Source organism: Pomacea canaliculata, linkage group LG10 (assembly GCF_003073045.1).
Source record: "Pomacea canaliculata isolate SZHN2017 linkage group LG10, ASM307304v1, whole genome shotgun sequence".
NCBI classification, from domain to species: domain Eukaryota; kingdom Metazoa; phylum Mollusca; class Gastropoda; order Architaenioglossa; family Ampullariidae; genus Pomacea; species Pomacea canaliculata.
In genome coordinates this window covers 10,802,091-10,821,091 of record NC_037599.1, presented here as the reverse complement: position 1 = coordinate 10,821,091, position 19,001 = coordinate 10,802,091, and the positions used below count along the sequence as shown (strand labels likewise).

Genomic DNA, 19,001 nt, shown 5'->3' with positions numbered 1-19,001 from the left:
AGAGCCAACAGAGCAAGGGGGGTGGCCGGCCCAAGAAGGGACTTGTTGGTGGAACGTGTTGGGAACTTCCACATCAAATCATCAAGGATTAAGGAAGCATAAGGCTGCATTCTTTCTATCAGCTTCTGGCAGTGAATGCTGGACGGACTCGCACCCGATCGGTTTGTGCGTGTGTCCCTAAGAATGTCTTTGCCGCCATCTTCATCGTCTTGCCCATTCTATACCCCCTCCTCCCTTACCCCAACCTCTTCCTCTCCATCACCACCTTTCTGGAATTAACAGTCGCTTTCTGTTCCTTTGTACTGCAACCGGCGGTGGGCAGGGTTCCATCTTAACATGGTTCTAAACGCTTTTGTTGCGCGACAAGACTGCGTGCTAGACCCACAACCTTGGCAGGGACGTGGCCGAAAGGTGTAAGCCCGGTCATTCTCAAGTTATGTCAATCAATGCCGCCATATTAAAAGTCTGCGCCATTCTCGGCAAGGGCAACAAAACCTGAAGACGTCGCCTAGCAACGCCCATTTAAATTTGCATTATGTACCCTTGATAAAGACATTTAGGTGCCTGTCATAGTCTGGCAGTCTTTTGATAATTCTTCGCCGTTCTCTCTTTTTTCGCTCACCCCTTTCATTCATCCCCCCCCCCTTCTTCCTTTCTGTAATATTTATTGAAATTTGGTCAGGATACTTTCTGGAGTTTCTGTCTTCCTGAGTCGAGCGTCATGACCAGACGCTAGGGTCGATAGGGAGAGGTTGTCCAGGCATTATGAATCTTAGAGGGGACCGTATTGGTTATAGAGCCATCGATTTTTTCAAAAATATAGCGAGCCCTGTGTGTCCAGCGCCGCCAAGCCTGGCTTGATTATTAGTGATGGTCATCTTCCCCGACTGGACGACAGGAAAGCTGGAAGATGGAATTAAGCCGGGGCCGGCGGAACCTCACGGCCGCACCTCGCAAGCTGTCATTAAATTTGCAAGCTTGACGTGGCCAAGACTTGCACATGGCAAGGCTTCTTTTTTTTTCTTCTTATTCTTCCACCGCTAGAGTCCAGGCTGGACTTCTCTTTCGTTCCCCCTCACCCCTCAACACTCCACCACTCTTGTCCACTCCCCTTGTATGCTGGCAGCGGGGAAGAGGAAGATGACCAGTCCACGCAGAATGGCCTCACAGGGTCGGCTTGTTGTGTGGCCAAGATTTTCTGGCGCGACCGTAGAGAGATAAGGAGAGTGACATTTTGGACTTGCACAGGAGTTTAATGCTGGAGGGGCAAACTATTTTCGACTGATAATGACCGCGTGTAAACATGGGATGAAGACTCCTTCCCCTCCCCTTTCTTTTTTTTTTTTTTTTCTTCGAGTAGGATTGGGACTGCGGGTTTGCTGAGCTGAATTGTAATTGAGTGTCGTTAAATTTTGCCGTCTGCTTTCTGTTTATGTTCTTTGTTTGTCTGTTGTTTAATTAATACATGACAGTATCTGTCTCTCGCTAGTGGAAATAAAAGAAATCAGTCTATATTTTCGCGTGCATGCAGATTAAACGCCTATATTTTATTATGCAAATGATTTTGTTTGATATATGTCAGCGGGAAAAGGAGGAAAACAAAGGAAATCGCCACATTAGGGTCCCGTTTTCGTGAGTGTGCTCGCGTGTAACCTAGTGCCTTCACGACACTTTTATCGTCAAAAACCCATCATTTGGAGGAAAGGGCCAAAAATACTGCTTTAAAGAATAGGGTATTTCCGGGAGACAGAGATTAAAAAGACTTCTTTCAAACGACTGTCGAACTGCGCGGAGATAAGAAAATAAACATCACCTATTTACATTGTCCGGTTTTCACCTTTGAATAGTCTCCAACGGTGCTAACATCAGATCGGGACATCAGCAAACAGCGAACGACAGCTTAACCTGTAGTCGAATGTTCGTTAACCTGCTCCCTGCTACTCCTCCAGATCCCCGTATCACAGCTTCTCTTTCTCTCCCTCACACACATCTAATTTATTCCTCCTTCGTCATTACTCCGTTCCCTCCCTTAGTCCTTGGTTGAGTTTTGCCAGTCTGTCACGCGTTTGGAATATGAAGTTCTTCTCACGGACATTTCCCAGTTCGTTCTTTCGTTTCTTGGTGAAGACATACATCGCTGTATCAGGTTTCGCAGTAATTATCCAGTCACCTTCGTCGCAGCCGCGTTTGACAGGTAGGCGAATACCATAATTAATCTCAGCTTGGGGTCTTTCCCAGACGAAGAATAAAAAGAAGAGAGGGAGTTCAGGTTTACTCGATGACAGCTATGTTCATCAATATTCTTCTCATATCACATATATGTCGTTGAAGTTATAAGTGCAAATCAAAAAGCTCTGAAAGAGAGAGAGAGAGAGAAAAAAAAAGTTTTCTTTGTTATCTTTATGTATTTTCCGTTTTCAGCTGACATCTATCCTTTATTTTGTGACGTCAAGTCGGATGTTGGAACTGACATTCTCCGTGTTTTTGAATATTTTATTTTCTTTTCTGTCTTTGTGCTGTTGTTATCTTTTCTTCACATGGCCTGATTTTGATCATCGGAAGGCTATAGCCATTGAACAAACCAGTACTTTTGTACACAAATGTGGGTTTTCTGAACTATGGTCTCTTTCTCGATACGTGCGTGAATATGTATGTACATTTCCTTGTGTGTGTGTGTGTTCCCAGAAGACCACCAGCTCCCAGATTCCAAAATGCCATTCGTTATTGTTTTAACTGGAACTCGAACCCTAGTGGGAACAGATACTGTCATATGGTTTGGTCATTCAGCTTGGGGACGGGGTTTCTAAGAGGTTAAGGGGAAGCGAGACAGAGGAGCAAGGTATAAAAAGGTAATAACAACCAGGAAACAATAACAACAGAATGGGTGTCAGGAAACGTGAGATGAGGCCGAAGGACTTCAAAGAATGAAAGCGAAGAATGTTGGATGGAGAGGCTTTGTCCCGCAGGATTGTTTCCGTGAAATGTGTGCAAGTAGTTGCATGTCATGCGGTTTAAGCCATGCGGCGTAACTTCTGTAAACATCGCCAAGATACCCTTTCAACATTGGAAACCGTTTGACAGACACTACGTGTGATCTGAGTGCAGAGAGAGAGAGAAAGCTGGGAGGTGGTGCCATCTTTTTAAGCCAACCTTTCCTGTTGACTGTGTTTACTTTTCATTAGCTATACCTTACCTTCTGGACGTCAAGGAATGCAAACACATTTTCCTACCTTTTTTTTTTAAAGAAAATACCGAAGCCGTTGTGGAGGCTTTTTGTTTGTATATGTAAAAGGTTACCAGGTACGAAACAGCACGTCTTCCCTTCAAAGAAAAGAGTTTTGCAACTTGTAGGGAGTGCGATGATAAGACGAAAAAGTTTGGCCTGCCTCATCGCAGATGAGCAATAAGCCGCTTCTGACAGCCCGTGTTTAGTGTTGTCTGGTGTGATCATACCTTGACCTCACCAATCAGGGTTGGCGGCCATCTTGGCCTCAGCAGGTGTGGGTCCTCGGCGTGCTAGCGGCTTACTTGTGTTGTTTTTTGCTGTAATGATAATAAACAATTGTGTTGTAACAAGGCAAAGTCGGCATGCACCGCCGCACGGGACTTGTCAAAGTAGAGAAGCATCAAAGCTGTTTCTGTTTGTACTGACCTGCAGCACTGCATTTTTTGTGCGGGTCTTTGTGAATGTTCTTCTACCCTGTTGCTTCCAACATTTTAACACGATGTATACCCCACGTCACATAATATAGAAAGTGAAGAATAATTTTTCCAGTTATTTTTTTCTCTTCTGTTTTTCTCAGAGTATCTCTACAAAAGAAGTAATGAGTGCAGCAAAGATGGTAGCAGACTCCACACAGTCTGACGTAACCGGAGACCAACAAGAGAACAAACGGAAAAGACACAGACGAGACAAGAAAAGCAGGAAAGATTCCAGAAAGGTTTGGGGAAAATTATTTGATATTCTGCTTTTGCTGGGTTTGTGCACCGAGAGTACGTTGACACCAGAAGAGTCCAGAAATGTCGAACGAAGTCGTTGCGATCATGTCATTCTGATTCTTTCTCTTCCTTAGAGGTCCAGATTGTAATGACCGGATAAAGTTTAGTGCAAAATACTTGTTATCAAAGACGAAGACTTCCCTTTCCCCGTTCATTTTTCGAGATGCAAACGTCACCAGAAAATGCTCAAACTCCTGTCGCCATTTTTGACCACCCGTATTTTAGGAAAACGGTATCGCGTTGACATCACGAAACGGCGGGTGCTTCTCACGCCCTGGCTTTTTTTTTTCCAGAGACGGGTATCAGCATCCCCTGACAGCGGCAGTGGCGAAGGCGGTAGCGCGTCGGATGAGTTCGACTCCGACGCAGACCTCAAGAAGGAGCTGAAGCCGCTTCACGCTTTTCTAGGAGACCGAACGGCCTTCCTGGACGAGATGCTACGATCTGTCCGGGGCTCCAGCCTCCAGCGCGCTTTGCCGGCAAAACTCAGGGTATCTTGTAAAGACTAGTTCTTCTAATCTTTATGCACGTTCCTTGCATCCTCTTCCGATACATTCTGTTTGCACTGTAGTTTATGATATTTTCATGGCTGGTGTGGTTCGATAGCGTTTGGTATGGGAGAAGGTAACAAAGGAATAAAAGAACGATTGAAATGAGCTTAGTGAAATATACACATGATTTTATATTTGGAAAAAAGCGTTTTCAGTGTGATAAATCTGGAGTAAGTATGAATTTTGCTGTATCGACAGTAAAGGGTTTGTGTACCTATGCCAAACATAACTGTTGTTTTTGTGTCCGATGCAGCTATTCTTCTTCTGTCCAATTTATCTGTTCTGCTTGTGTCTGATTTATATATTCTTGGTATTGACGCACGTGTTCTTGTTCTCGGGTTAGGAAGATCATTATTATAGCTTGTCTGCCCCTGTATGTGTGTGTGAGTGAGGGTGGGGTGAGGTGGCGGTGGTGGTGGTGGTGGTTATGTTTTTTTTGTTTTTTTGTTTTTGTTTTTTTTTTGCCGACCTTAACTCCCGACACAATTATCATGGCTTGTTATTTTCGTTCGCGCAGCTTAGAGGGAAAGAGAAAGTCAAAGATATAAACATCTTTCTTCGCCAGTCACCATTCCGGGTAAATTCAATCCTGTATAACCCTGATAGTTGGAATTTACGACCGCACTGTTGATTAAGGTAGTCAATGGGAAGATAATTAATATTTATAGCCCTGCGCTATCGGTCGACTCCTCCCTAAATAGAGTTGCACGCAGACGAGGGTTTGTTCACCAAGAACATAAAAAAGAATAGGGCAGAAATTGTCCGGCAATTTTTCCTCGTGATTCAGGGACAGTTTTAGTGTAAAATACTGCTGGTGCGTAGCTATAGGTTGTCCAATTTAGGACATTTTGTGAAATAAATATGAACATTGAATCCTTGAAAGTTTTGAAAAATGTCTGTGAGGCCTACCAGGGGCAGTCTGAGCATCGCAAAATGCTATGAATTGGCCGTTGGCTTGACACAGATCTTTGTCATTCAGGATTAGAAATTTTATGTAGTCTGTGTTTGCTGGAGTAATGATTTGTGGTACTGATGGTTGGGGCCGTTTTTTGTATCCAATCTTTCTGTACTGCGTCGAAGAGAAAGAGAACATACTTGCTGTTTGCAAGAAGTAAGAATGTGTTTGAAGTTATGCTGATGTCATCTAGTGAACTGAATATCAGTCAGGTCGTCTGTGTTTTTTTTTTATTGTTGGATTTAAATCATCCATATTTTCTGCTTGAAGCGTGTGCAATTACTCGTGAAGATCGTCCTAACATAAAACAAAATGAAACCTAGAAAATTTGTCACCGACTAACACCTAAGAGTCATCTCCCTGGAGGTCGTGGCGCAAGACACGTGGCGTTGATTTTTAACGGGGCTTCAGCACGCTCTAGAATAAGAAAGTGCATCACACGAACAGGTTTTCGGACACACGATACTCACAGCAGTGGAATAGATAAAGGCGTTTATCACGCTTGTTATTCCAGAAAAGACAATGCCGGGCAGAAAGTGGTTCAGAGTCATGAAGAAACGGTGGGGTGGTGGCAGGGGGAGATAAGTACGCATTGAGGTGGTACTCGATCGTCCCTAGCGAGTCACTTCCTAAGCTAACAACTACTTCTGTCCATAATCGGCCCACGTTATCGTAATGGCGACATGTTTTGTTTGGTGGTCTCCTCACGTCCCCCCTGCTACTCACGAAGAGTTGTTTCCCCTCTCTCCTCACGTCCCCCCTTGCTGTTGCTGTCGCGGTGAGATGTAGCGCCCACCCAAGAACGCCCAAGACCACATGAAGGCTGATGGGTGTCTGGCACGTGCCTTCTGCCCCTGTGGGTCGACCACTGCCTGATGGGCGAACAGGGTAGCCGGGCACTCACACGTAACTTTATTTACGTGTACTCTTGGTGTGCGAGCATACACCACGCAGCCATCTACATTCTTCACACACCCTCCACGTGACGAGGGTGGGGGACGTGAGGAGGAGAAGAGAATTGTGGTCGGAGAGAAAACTGGAATGAAGGGAAGGATGAGGGATGAAGGGAAGTATTAGGGGATGAGTTAGTGTGTGTGTTGGGTGGGTGGGGAGACGGGTTGCATTGGAACTCGTACAATGGAGCGAGAAGATTCGGTGCAGATCGCGGATGTAAGAGTTCCAAAGTTGTTTCACTTCTATAACAAGTATATAAAGTTGACTTAGTATTGTACGCACGAATAATCATTTTCCTTTGTATGTCACATGATCTTCACGATGCCTCTACTGCACTGAGCAGTCGCTTCGTGTGCAAGTTAAGCGGTTGTATGATGGTGAATATTGTGAATTCTGTTTTGCATTTATCGGGCTGATCGGTGTTGTCGGTGTTCTAGGGTATTGGCTAAGGTTTCATCCGAAGTTGTTGGGATAGTTCTATAAGGTTGTTAGTTAAGGATTCTGTAAATCTCTAATACCTGTCTTAAACGATTTTTCGTCTTAATAAATTTTTGTTCACTTGTATCTTTTCAATGCCCAGTTTCTGCCACTTTATTCCGACAAATGTGTCACTACTGTCTCATAGTGTTTATCCGCTCATTAGCGTCTCCAAAGTTAATCCTTTTACTCTTTCTTATCGTCTTCAGTGTTTATCCATTTATTGGCCTTTTTGATGTTTACCCACTTTCATCTACTGATAAGGTTATTTCTTTTTTCGTCCGCTTGACGCATATTGGAGGACAGGTACCTTGACAAAGAGTGATATTTTCAACCAGCATCGGCGTATGTCTCCACTTCTCGCAGGATGAAGGCCTTTACATGGCCTTTGGCATTTCTTTTATAAATAAATATTGTGGTTGTTTGAAGAAAGATTTAAAATTAGAATTGCATAATAAAATATTAGAAATAACTACAAAAAGTATTTTTAGAAAGTCGAGTAATGTACCAGGAATAACAGAGCTGTAGGGTGAATTAAAATATATTGTATTCGGATGTTTTAACACCATCCACCCCCAAAGCTATTGTTCTAAAATAGAATCAACGAAGGACCAGAATCAGGTGGAAGGATTGAAACGTGGGATGTAATGTAATATGCAATAATATAGAGTGTAATGGTATATGTAACGATATACAGTGTAATGTAATACATCACGTGTATTTCTAGTTTGCATTAAGGTTTTATATATACATATAATTTGCTTTGTTGACGCTTCTATTGTCTACTTTAGTCCCTCAGACTCGGCCTTGGGGGAACAAAAATTGAAGTTGAATAACGGAAGGTGACATATGTACAAACATTTGTGTGTGCTTTGTTCTTTCTTTTGTAACTTGACCCAGAATACATAGGTTTCCACTTAATATTGTAACGAAAGGGATCGATTAAACAGATTTCCTTTCATCGATCAGTCGCAGGAATGAAAACAGCGGCGGAGAAATATCAAATGGAAAATTTTACCATCGATCGGTATTAGTGTGTGGCCATTCTCGGCCCTCTGTGTGTGTGTGTGTCTCGGGAAGAAACGGTCAGTATTTCCGACTTCCAAGCAGACCAGGCCAAAGTTTGCCGGAGCAGGCTAGCATGCATGCTGGAAGTGTCTGCGAGAAAGATGATATTATGCATGTGAAAGGATCACTTGTCAGTAGGCGAATGAAACTTTCATCGCCCTATCGCCACCGTCCTGTCTGTAGCACCACTAAAATCGATGCGGCCTTCTTCTCTTTCTCTGACCATTCTCCCCCTCCCAGCCTGTCCCTGTCCTCCCCTTCCCCCGCCTCTCCCCTTCCTTCCCCACAGTCCCTCTGTCTCTCCCCCCAACCTCCTTTGTCCGTGTCTTTTTTTTTCTTTGGCTATGATAAGGACTTAGAAGGAAAAGGTTGTTGCAAGAGAAAACAAATGAATCATGTCGTGAATGCAGGCCCAGTCATTTTATGTTATGGCATCTTTTCTCGTGCTGAAATTAAATTTCGGGCCTCCAGTAACAATAAAAGCAGATGGCAAGGCTCCCTTGTCGAATGACTTTACAGCGATGGGCTGCAAGCCTCCCTTGGCCCCTTTTGCACGCTGGCCTGGCCTTCATCAAATTTTGATGATGTTGATGAAATTCTTGCAGGCGGACCGTTTTCAGTAAATATGATCGGATTCTAACATTAAAGTAACGCTTTTCAAAGGCAACGTAAACACGAACGAAAGGCGAGGAGGCGGTGAAGGACGGGTGGGGGATCGGGGTTGGAGGAGGGTGCAGGCGCAAGGGGAGGGGCTGGAAGGCTTTTGACGTAGCCGGTCATAGCCAGCTACTTGGTGAAGGAGTGGACGGGCCCTGGCCTTCTTTCTAAGCTTGCCCAGGGTTTGGCTTCGGCAAGGCTTATGTCCATCAGGCGAGTGGCCACATATTTTACTGCCTTGTGTTTGGGTTAATGATCAATAAGGTTATGAATGGTGCCATTGAGCGAGGGGGGGTCTCTCTCCTCCTTTTTAATGACGCTTGTTTCATTTCCGCTTGGTTTTGAATTTTAAAGAAAATCAATGGCTGGACGTTATAATGGAGGCCGTATTGAAACTCAAAATGCAGCCCTGACTAAATTGATCGTCTGGCGAAGGTTATTGTGAGGCCTGCTATGGCACGTTTGGCAATAAAAATGGTAATATGAAAAATTTGACATTTCTCATGCATGGCCATAGGCCGGGAGAAAATGAAGGCTGCAGATTTTATGTCTTGTCTCGGGCTGGATGTTGAAACGGGGTTTTGATCATTTGCCACAACGCTTTCCAGTTTGACAAAGTCGGGCAGCGCCGGCGCGCGCTGCCGTTCTGCAAGTGTCACTCCCTCTCTCGTTTGATACCAGACACTATAAAGGAAACAGGAGGTAGTTGGAGTGTGGGGGGTGAAGTTGCACCAATTAGAAGAGCCGTTAACATAGAACAAAGCATTTGTGCGCCATGAAGACTCCAGAACTTGGAGTTTGCAAGACACGAAGCAGTTAAAGTGCCAACTGTTGAGCTTTTATTGCCTTTTGTACTTTCCCACCCAAACTCACCTTTCCTGGTCGAGTATTTTAAAGTGAATGTAAAACTATTGTTATCAAATTGCGCAGTTATTACCGTAGTTTGGACGTGGAACGTCTGACTCCCAAACACGCATGTATTCATGCACATTAAACTCTTGGCTGTACTCGCAGGCATATGGATGGTTACAATATTTCGTATGTATATGTATGCTTTTGTGGAAGGTTCTTTGTGCAGATTGATTTTACAGCAACATCAATTTGTACATGCGTGTGGGCTAGTCTGACACGTGCGTCTCCTTGAAGCCAAGGTGCCTTCGCGAGCGCGTCCTGGTCCATTGGCATATTCACGGGAAGTACATTGCATCAAACAACTTCAGGTCACCGTTTGCAAATATATATGTAATCCTGTGTCCCGCATGAACGGCCGTCAGGTCCGCTGTCCGGATAATTGCCTAGCGCCATAGCCCGCGGCCCTGCCACCCCTGCTGTCCCTCGCACCCTCTTATCTTCTCCCCCGTCTCATTGTTTCATAACTTCGCCGTTGGATCTGGACGGGGGGAGAAGGGGGAAGGGGTTCCAGTGCGAAGTGCTCAACAAAAACGACCTTCCTGCCGGTCCCCGCGAAGGTCAGGAGACAGAGCCCTGGAGAGGCTTTAGTGGAAAATATAGGTAGCTGGCCGCGAGACCAGGCTCCTCCTTGTTTGCCGAATGTCTAATGGCCTCTGTCAGGGCTACAAGAGAAATAAATGGATATTGGTGACAAAGTTGAAGTTACGTGACACTGGCCGGACGGGGCGGGACGGGGGTAGGGGACGTTAGGGAGGGCTCCGGTTGCAGACAGAATTATTGGTGAAAGGCGTCAGTTTGAAGGCCAAATTTGTTTTGGCGATATCTGGATGCAAGAATTCAAGTCCCTTGGCCTAAACTGTTTTAGATATCCTGCTTTTAGCGTCGGCCAGATAAGAGTTAATGGCGAGGAAGGCGTTTGGGGCTGGGTGGGGGCCGTGTTGGGACGCGGGGTTGGATTGCAAGATTGTTCCCTTTCCCTCTGTACTAGGGAGTCCAACAGCAAAATGAAGAAGAAAAAAGAAAGAAGAAGCAGCAGCCATATCGATCTCTGTTTTTGGCTTCGTTTTTATTTTCATTTCGGATCTGGCAGTGTCTTTCGCGGTGTGACAGATCTTAAAAGTGCGGCGAGGACGGCCATTGTGGCTGTCGCGACCTGACGTCTGGCACTGTTTATTTATGCGCCTCACCAAAATGACCAAAGGAACAAGATTGGCGTGCTTAAGTACAGACGCGGTGCTGCACTTGTCAATAGGCAACCTGCCATTTGATGTCCTCCTCTGACTGATCCCGTCTACTTGTACAGATATGTGGTTTGTCTTTCCTTTCTCCAGTTATCGTTCCTGCGACAGTTTAGCCTCGCAGTCGGCTACGAGAGACGTTTTTATAGACGAGAAAATGTTTCAAATGACTCAATAGAGGTAGGTTCCAGAGAAGTTAATGAACCATTCGTACGGCGCGAATTACTTTTATTTATTTTATTTTTTTTTTTTAGTTTTTTCCCCCCATGCCAACTTTTCATTGCTGTACTAGTGAACTGACGCTGCGGAAAGTGGGGGATCTTCACTGAATTTAAACTGTCGTTCGTCCTTGCCAGACTCTTGGCTAGCCTGGGGCTCAAGTTTGACTAGACGGATGGATTTTGAGGGGTTAGCTGGATCGAAATTTACAGTTCCACGACATAACGTGCGTGATAAAGGTTGGTTGTTGATTGGTTGGATTTTGCGTCTTCGTTGACAACCTCGTTAGCGATTATATCACATCAGGAAATGTCAACAGTGACGATTGCTGTTACTAATGTACACATCATAATATGATATATATATATATTGTGTGTGAGCGAGCTCGCGCGCGGTGCTCAGAGACCAAACTAAAATTTAAATCCCTAAAGGCCCTTCTTAACTGTTCAATGAAATGTTCAGAAATGGACAAACCTTTGACCATGTTTGACAAAATTGTTTTTAAATAACCATGTAAAAAGAGCGCCGAACTAGGTCAAACTTTGTCCTGTTTGGTTAAAAGGAGTCAACCGAAAAGAAAAAAAAGTTGTCGAAACGTTTTAGCATGTTTGGCGAGAGCAGTGACACAGGGTCAATCAAAGCTATTCTTTGATTTCTGTCTAGGACATGCCGCCGGAGGAACTTCGCAGGCGGTGTTTGGAGCAGCTGCAAGTCATGTCCAGAAAGCGCATCAAACGGATCATGGCAGGTACAGGCCTGGCTGCTTCTTCTCGTCCCCTCATCGAGCCTGGGGCCTCGCCCCCGGGGTGGCGGGTTGAAGATCTCTGTTAACACGTCTGACCTTGAAATCAGTTTGCATGCTCATCCTTTCCATTTTTCATGCGCCCTGCCCTTGTGTCGAGTTAGCATGCAGCAGGTTTCGAGAAATAGACGGTAGGAGGAGGAATGATAGATAGAGTCAGTAGGGAGAAGAGGGGATTGGGTTGTCCCAAATGCTTCAGCGAAATAGCCATGTTTTTTGCCGGACCAGACAGTCTCTTTAAAACGATTTGTTTTTGTTTTAAACCGTGGAGTATGAAGACCATAGCAAGATGTTCTCGTTTATTTATTTGAAGGGAGGTTCTTACGGAGCTAACTTAAGAATCCAGCCATTAAAAATTGACAGGAAGAAAACATGGGTGAGGGCGGCTACCACATTGCTATTCTTCAGTCTTACAGTCACATTCGTGTCGCCAAAGCTTAACCTTAAAGCTAGTGTGCGAAATATCTGGCATTGATGGTGTAGCTTTTTATTCCAGTGACACGTTGGTTTGTAACACGTTTGTTGTTTCCCTACTTGCAGGGGATGATCCCGCAGTCATCTCATCATCCAGCACTGAGGACGAAATCATCGTTTGGAGAGGAAGAGAGAGGTGAGACTTTGTGGCGGTGTTTTTCAATTTTTCAATTTCCTACTCTCACAGATGTGTTGTTTGTCTATTTTGTGTCTAATCCAGTTAAAATTGTTTCAAAAATTACTTTTCATTTATTTTGATTTTAAACTATGACTCGTTTGCGTATGTGATTGGGTGATGGTTAGAGGGAAAGAATCAGAGAGAGAGAGCAGTTATGCTTCACAACAGCCTACACATTCTAGTAATGTAATATGGCACTAATGCGTCATTTCGTAATTGCCCGAGTAACTCTTAAAGGTTGTTTGGGCCTGTTTTTCTGGCATAAACATTTTCAGTCATTCCTGCAATACCAACAACTTTGGCTTTGTTCTAATAAACATTTACGTTTGGTGTCCTTACTGAGACCCCTGACGCACTAAGACTAGGTGCAGTGCAAGGACATATCTTATTCCTGGTGAGCTGATGCTACGAGTGTTTCGTGTAGTTACTGTAAAGGTAAAGAAGTGCGCATAGGAACCCCATCCCTTCTACACACACACAAGCTACCACCATCTGGTCACTCGATGCAGACTAGCCACTGAATGGCACCACTCTTGTTATGAGGAGGCCCTAGGGCCTAGACTATTCACCTCATACAGGGTACCACTACATTTGACCAGTAGGCTCTACTTAGTCTCCAACAAAAACAGTATGATGTTTGTATCAGAATGTACATTCTTCTGCATGACATACCTTTTTCTCAACAATTTAAAAAAAAAAATCTTCACCCTTTGATTTAACCCAGCCGTTAGAGAGGCAACGAAGCCGAGTGGTTAGTGCGTAGTAGGTCACTGTTTCGAATCCGATATAGAACTGTGGCTGGTAATTTTTCCTGCGCATTCGCAGCTGCTCTGTAAGAATGGGTATTTTATTTAAATCGCAGGAGAGAGTTGGGTTCTGCGTTTCACATGATGTGCCACTAGACTAAGTAGGCCAAGTTCACTTCCCCCGCTATTACCTCTAGGTTATGGGAACCTACAACCTTTACCTTTGTAATATTTTGGAGAACCAAAGCGACTTCACCTTAGTGCCAAAGCATTTCAAATCCAGCATTAGCAAGGTTAAAAACATCCCTCGAGGAATCCTGCTTCACGGATGTGAGGTGTGGACTCTGGTTGCGGATACAGAGAGAAAAATAAGTCATTCGAGATTAGGTGCCTGAGGAAGCTGCTCTGAATCTCATACAGGGGACGCAACAAAGCCGATGACTTTGTACGGATCACGTGGACACGTCGTGGAACACCAGAAACCCCTTCTCGCAGCTGTGAAGCGGCGCAAGCTGGTCTGGTGTGGTCATATGACCAGCAAATCCATCCATTCTCAGGATACCTTTGAAGGGGAAACGCCAAGGTGGACGGAGGAAGAACTGGTTGGCCTTGTCACAACGCAAAGAAAAAGGTGGACTAGTCCTTCCGTGCAGGTCCTGCTGACCACGGCGCAGAACAGGCCTGTGATGAACTTTCTCAGCCAGTTTATGTGTGTGTGTGTGTGTTTGTTTCTTCGGTATTTTATTGGTTCCTCGCACACTGAAGCCTTGTATAGGGAGGAATTCCCTTTTAGATGCTACATAGTTTCAATGTTGAGACTCAAAATGTCCTAATTTTTTCGTGTCCCACTCTCATGGAAACCGACATTAGCGAGCTTTGTGACACAGGGCGCGGGTCATCAACTTTAAATATTTGGGCTTAAAGTTAGGAGCATGCGAGGAAGGAAAATGTAAATAATGCCGGAAAGCGGTGTCGGCAGTGAGGACTTGTAGAAAGTTCAGGAAATGAAGTGGACGCGGTGCACGCCCAAACAGCGTGCATTGTACACGATGGCACTGCTACTCCTGCGCCTGCCTCCGACCCTGTGATCCTGCTTTCTATGTGTCTTGCCCTGGGTGTAAGTTTGTAGTGGCTGCTCTGCTTCCTCACGTGCTGCTGTCTCAATAATATTTCAAACAGTAAGTTCCAGCTGGTACACTTTTAATGTCAGCGGTAGATGTATTCCGTCGGTTGTGTCCTCCCTTCCTCCGTGATTCTGCTACAGCCTTGTGTAATTCAAGGAGGTAATCGGGATATAAAGCCAGCGTGTAGCAATTACCATGTCAAAATAACCGACAATGAATGGTTGCTCAGACAAAAAAATAAACTTGCAGCACTTAAAGTCAAAGGGAAGGTTGTGCTTTTTCTCCAGCTTTTGAAGAACACACCAGGCTACATCAGTGAAGCCTTGTTATTGCCTCGACATTTGAAAGACATTTTGTCTCACGACAGTATATGTTTAAATGGCATGCTTCAAAAAGCTGGGATCAGAGCAGACCAGACACCCTTTACTGTAGCGTCCTTAACGTCTGGCTATGGCAGGCAGTAAAGTTTGAAGAGATGTGCCCGTCCTCACCTTCGTGGGTGAAAATCGACAGGACTCGACAAACCTCGGCGTGGCAGGCAACGGCAGGTGCCAGCGCATCACCCATCATTGCGTCTCTGTCCAAATCATGTTAGGGAGCAGCGTAATGTAAACCATTTAATGAATAAATGAAGCGAAAATTGTATAAATTTAGCTGAAGAGGGAAGATTTTGGGCCTATATTTATTTAGTTTTGTATTTATTTATGCAGGAGCCACAGCGGTCAAAAACTGGCGTGTGCTCGCTGTGTGTGTCTGAACAGTGTGGAATATAGAGACACGTCCCTCCCAGCTCCCTCCCCCTTACAGCCCACCAGAAACTGGAGCCATGCGCATGAGGATGAAAGGAGGTCGTTTCGTCTGGTCTGACTTTATTATATATTATATTGCCTACGTGCGGATTCTAAGTATAGCTGGACATTCTCTTTTCCTCTCTTTTTCTCATACTCTCTCGCTTTCCCTCCTAGAATGAAATTTACAGCAGCTGGCTGCTTAATGCATGGGTAGAAGAGAAGATTTCATCAACTCCCATTGAAAGATTATGAGGGACCCGATGCATATTTGACTTTTATCTTCGGCAAACACTCAGCCTCTTGCAGGCTGCGTTCGGCCTCCTCTCCGACAGTGATAAACTTTGCTTGAAAGGTTTCTGAAGCCATGTTTGGCTGGCCTTTTGTGGGGTTTTATTTGCAGCAGGCATCTTTAAGTGATTCATTTCTCGGGCTTACAACCCATTGAATCTTTTATCACCACTCTACAATTTCATAACTTCTTCCTGCTCGTAAATTTGGCTGTGTAGCGCAACTCTCCACGGCCTTTGAAAACGGGTCTAGATGGCCGTCTCGCTTTTGATACTTTCTCGCCTGCGTGACAATAGGCGGGAGACACGTACAGAGAAGCCTTTCCCGCTGCACAATTTTCTTCTTGTTTTTCTTCGTCGTTGTCTTCTTTTCTCTCGCCTGACTTTGAAGGTGCGCGCGTGCGTCGTTTGTACTGCATTCCAAGATTATTATTATTTTTTTTAATATTGGGCTAGTTTCGGCTTTTGTTGCGAACTTGCCAATCAGCACAACGAAGTTTATCGTCGAAGTCTTGTCCCGCAGGAACAGAGCTCGGATGTAGAAGAGAGAGAGATTGTGGGGATGGGGAGAGGAGGGGTCGGGAGGAAAATGGCAGGGGATGGGACGGGGGCAGGTTCGCGCGACAAACAGCTAGGAATATGTGTCTATGGCACATGGCCCATAAAATTTGAAGGAAGACGGCGAGATGGCCCTCCCCGTTAGAACTTGCTCTTAATTTGAAACGCGAGACGGTGGAGTACGGTTCCGCGTGTGTGGAGTTGTCGCGCGCGGAACACGTGATGGATTCCCTTTTTTCATGTGACGTCGTATCGACTGGCTCCCGCACAGCTTCATTGTGTAATTTACCCTGTTCGTTAAATCAGAACAGGGACCTCGCTTTCAAAACGCCAAGTGACGACGACAGAACTGGGGGCTGGGAGGGTAAGGCTGGGGAGGGTGGGGTGGGAGGGAGGTAGCTTGAAAGCGCGTGGGCGTTCAGACGCGTCAATTTCACATGTGAACAATAGGTAGCCCCGCCCTTCCTGTGTGCAGTCACTTCAAATGGAGTCTTGTTTTTCTCTCTCTCTGTTGGTGAAGATTAATTTTAACCTTGCACACGAATGTGGTTGTAAAGGGGGAATGGGATTTGAGTTTGGATTTTAAGTTCGGAGGGAAACACGTGTACGGGTGTGAACAATGACTCAGGAGTAAGACTGCTTTACAGTTGCTGTATACTGCTGGAGAAATGAGCGCCAATTCACTAGCAAGATGGGAAGCATGTGGGAGGGAATTTAACGTGACTCTTCAGTGACCCTGACCTCTAGGAATGCTTATGTTTGTGCATACACGTGCATGTGTGCGCGTGCGTATGTGTTTGCTTGTGTACGCACATTTGCAAATGTATTCAATTGGGAATAGAACGCAGGGCAGGCGCGCATGTGCACTTTTCTGTGTCCATATATGATGACTGTATAGTTGGGTTTTTTTAAGGACAAAAGGTTCCTGACACGTAGACCCATGTGGCAACCGTTCCGCTGCAGACGCGCGACAATAAAAGTCTTTGTTGTTGCCGATGTCGCCAGCAATTGTTACTGTGATATTCTCCACTGACCATCGCTCGTTGAATGACTCGAGAGAAATATCAAATCTTCTCGTCCCACCAAGTCTCAGCGCGTGTGCGTTGGCTGTGAAGCATCGCCCTTCAAAGCCAGGGTTTTGTCTCCCGGTATTTTTTTTCACCATTTTCCCGACACGGTGGGTGAAGTCACAGGAACACGAAAATTATGAAAGGAGAGACAATTACAGCATTGCGAAGGACGAGGGTATTAAAACATTAATACGACCACGGACCGGCGGTTGAAAAGAAAATGCAGGCATTTGCAACTGTGTTGGGTCATAATTGCGGGATGTATGCATATCAACTTCAATAAAATTGAATATGACTACAGACCGAGCGCGTTATTAAAACTTGGGAATTGACAGCGTGCATGGAAATTGAGACGTTGCAGTCTGTTCTTTTACTTTGTTTCGGATACATAAAAGTCTTTATGGGCCGCCGTTTCACGTAAGGGCCTGGCAGTTTATTTGAAAATATGGCAGTTTTGAAAGTAAACTGATAAGAGATTCCATTTTACAAGGGGGAATTGCTGTCGGGGAAAAATCGCTTCCTTTGCAACTCTCGGAATGTCTAATTTAGTCTGGTAGGTAAAGTGGTCTGCCCCCTGATTGGAAAATTGCCAAGGGAGACTTTTATTGGCGCTTAGACAAGTTGACATGAAAATATTTTCTGTAATACTTTACGGTCTGGGCCGGTAATGTGGCTTTGACGTCTTTTGCGCCTTTAGGAGATATTTAGGAGCGAAGCTGGCTTTTGTTTTCCCAACAGAGTGCGCGTGCGTGTGTGTGTAGGTGGGTGGATGGGGTGCAAGCGTGCGACCAGACATATTGAACCCATGATGAGTGATGCCATCAGTGTGCGTGTGTGTGTGTGTGAGTGAATTTGTTTCAGAGAAGTGTTTATGGCAAAGATTGGTCTGACTTCTGTGTGTGTGTGCGCGCGTGTGTTTACTTAGAACCGAGAACTAGATGGGCGGATCCCGGTTTAGAGATTAGGGTATATGATCGTACGGTATAACTGTGTGGTTGGTTTAGTGCTTAAAAGAAAGATGGGGAGATAAGGTTTGGGTGTGATTTTGTGGGCGAATTGAATTTGAGCTGTATTTAAGGAATATTTTTATTGGTAACCGGGAACCCCATGTAAGCTGGAAACCTAACCTTGGTTGCCTTGTGTATGTACCCATACACACCTGTATAACGGTTCCACGTCATGACAAGCCTGTGTTGCTGGGAGGGGTGAAAGGGCTGTTTTATTGCTTTGCATGAATACTGAAACACCAGAAGGGGGTTTTCGAAAGTCGCCTGGAAACACCAGCCCCTGACTGAAACAATAGACTGCGCTCGCACTGGGTAGCTGCAGCACGTAACGGGTAGTCGACCTGCCTCCTGCAGCCGGCGACATTGAAGCAGGTAGCGCGCTTGGCTTGCTCTCCAAAAATGACACACTTGCATCATCTCCCCTCCCACCCGCCATCCACCCCAACTAGCTTCAGCAGCGTGGCAGCGGAATAGGAACAAAAGAAAATCCGTGTAAGAAATCAGCGGAAGGCAAATGAACAGTTTAGACAAGTTCTTGTCCTTGATTTTTTTTCCCCCTTCTTCTCCCCAACCATCCACCCACACACACCTCCAGACCTTCCCCTATGACTTTTCCCGTCCTTCCCTTTCTTCGCAGAACGTCCTAGCAGGGTCTCCAAATGTGGGAAATATCTAGGAAGAAATTTTTACGCCGCTACTTAGAGAGAAGGTTGTTAGGGGTGACCCTCTAGTTTTTTTGATCCACCCATCCTCCTTTACTTTTCAGCACTCCTTCCCTTTCGATTCCCCCCCACCCATTGACCCTTGCCCTCCTTACCCTCCTTGCACAGAGTCTGCAAAGCCGAACACGACGCGTTCACGGCGAAGACGCTGGGGAAGATCCGCGGCGACCGGCGAAACAGTGGGAACACAATGGCAGCGAGGTGTGGTATTT

General features: G+C 45.3%; 1 protein-coding gene across 1 annotated transcript in view; it reads left to right on the top strand.

Annotated features, from left to right (window-relative positions):
* LOC112573722 overlaps positions 1–13,798 on the top strand; it is a 44,771-nt gene extending 30,973 nt beyond the window's left edge. The window contains exons 3-7 of the mRNA XM_025254304.1: positions 3,804–3,941; positions 4,293–4,490; positions 11,694–11,778; positions 12,373–12,442; positions 13,651–13,798. Coding sequence (XP_025110089.1) covers positions 3,804–3,941; positions 4,293–4,490; positions 11,694–11,778; positions 12,373–12,442; positions 13,651–13,798 — 639 coding nt within the window. The remainder of the gene's footprint in view (positions 1–3,803; positions 3,942–4,292; positions 4,491–11,693; positions 11,779–12,372; positions 12,443–13,650) is intronic.
* The last annotated feature ends 5,203 nt before the right edge of the window (positions 13,799–19,001 follow it).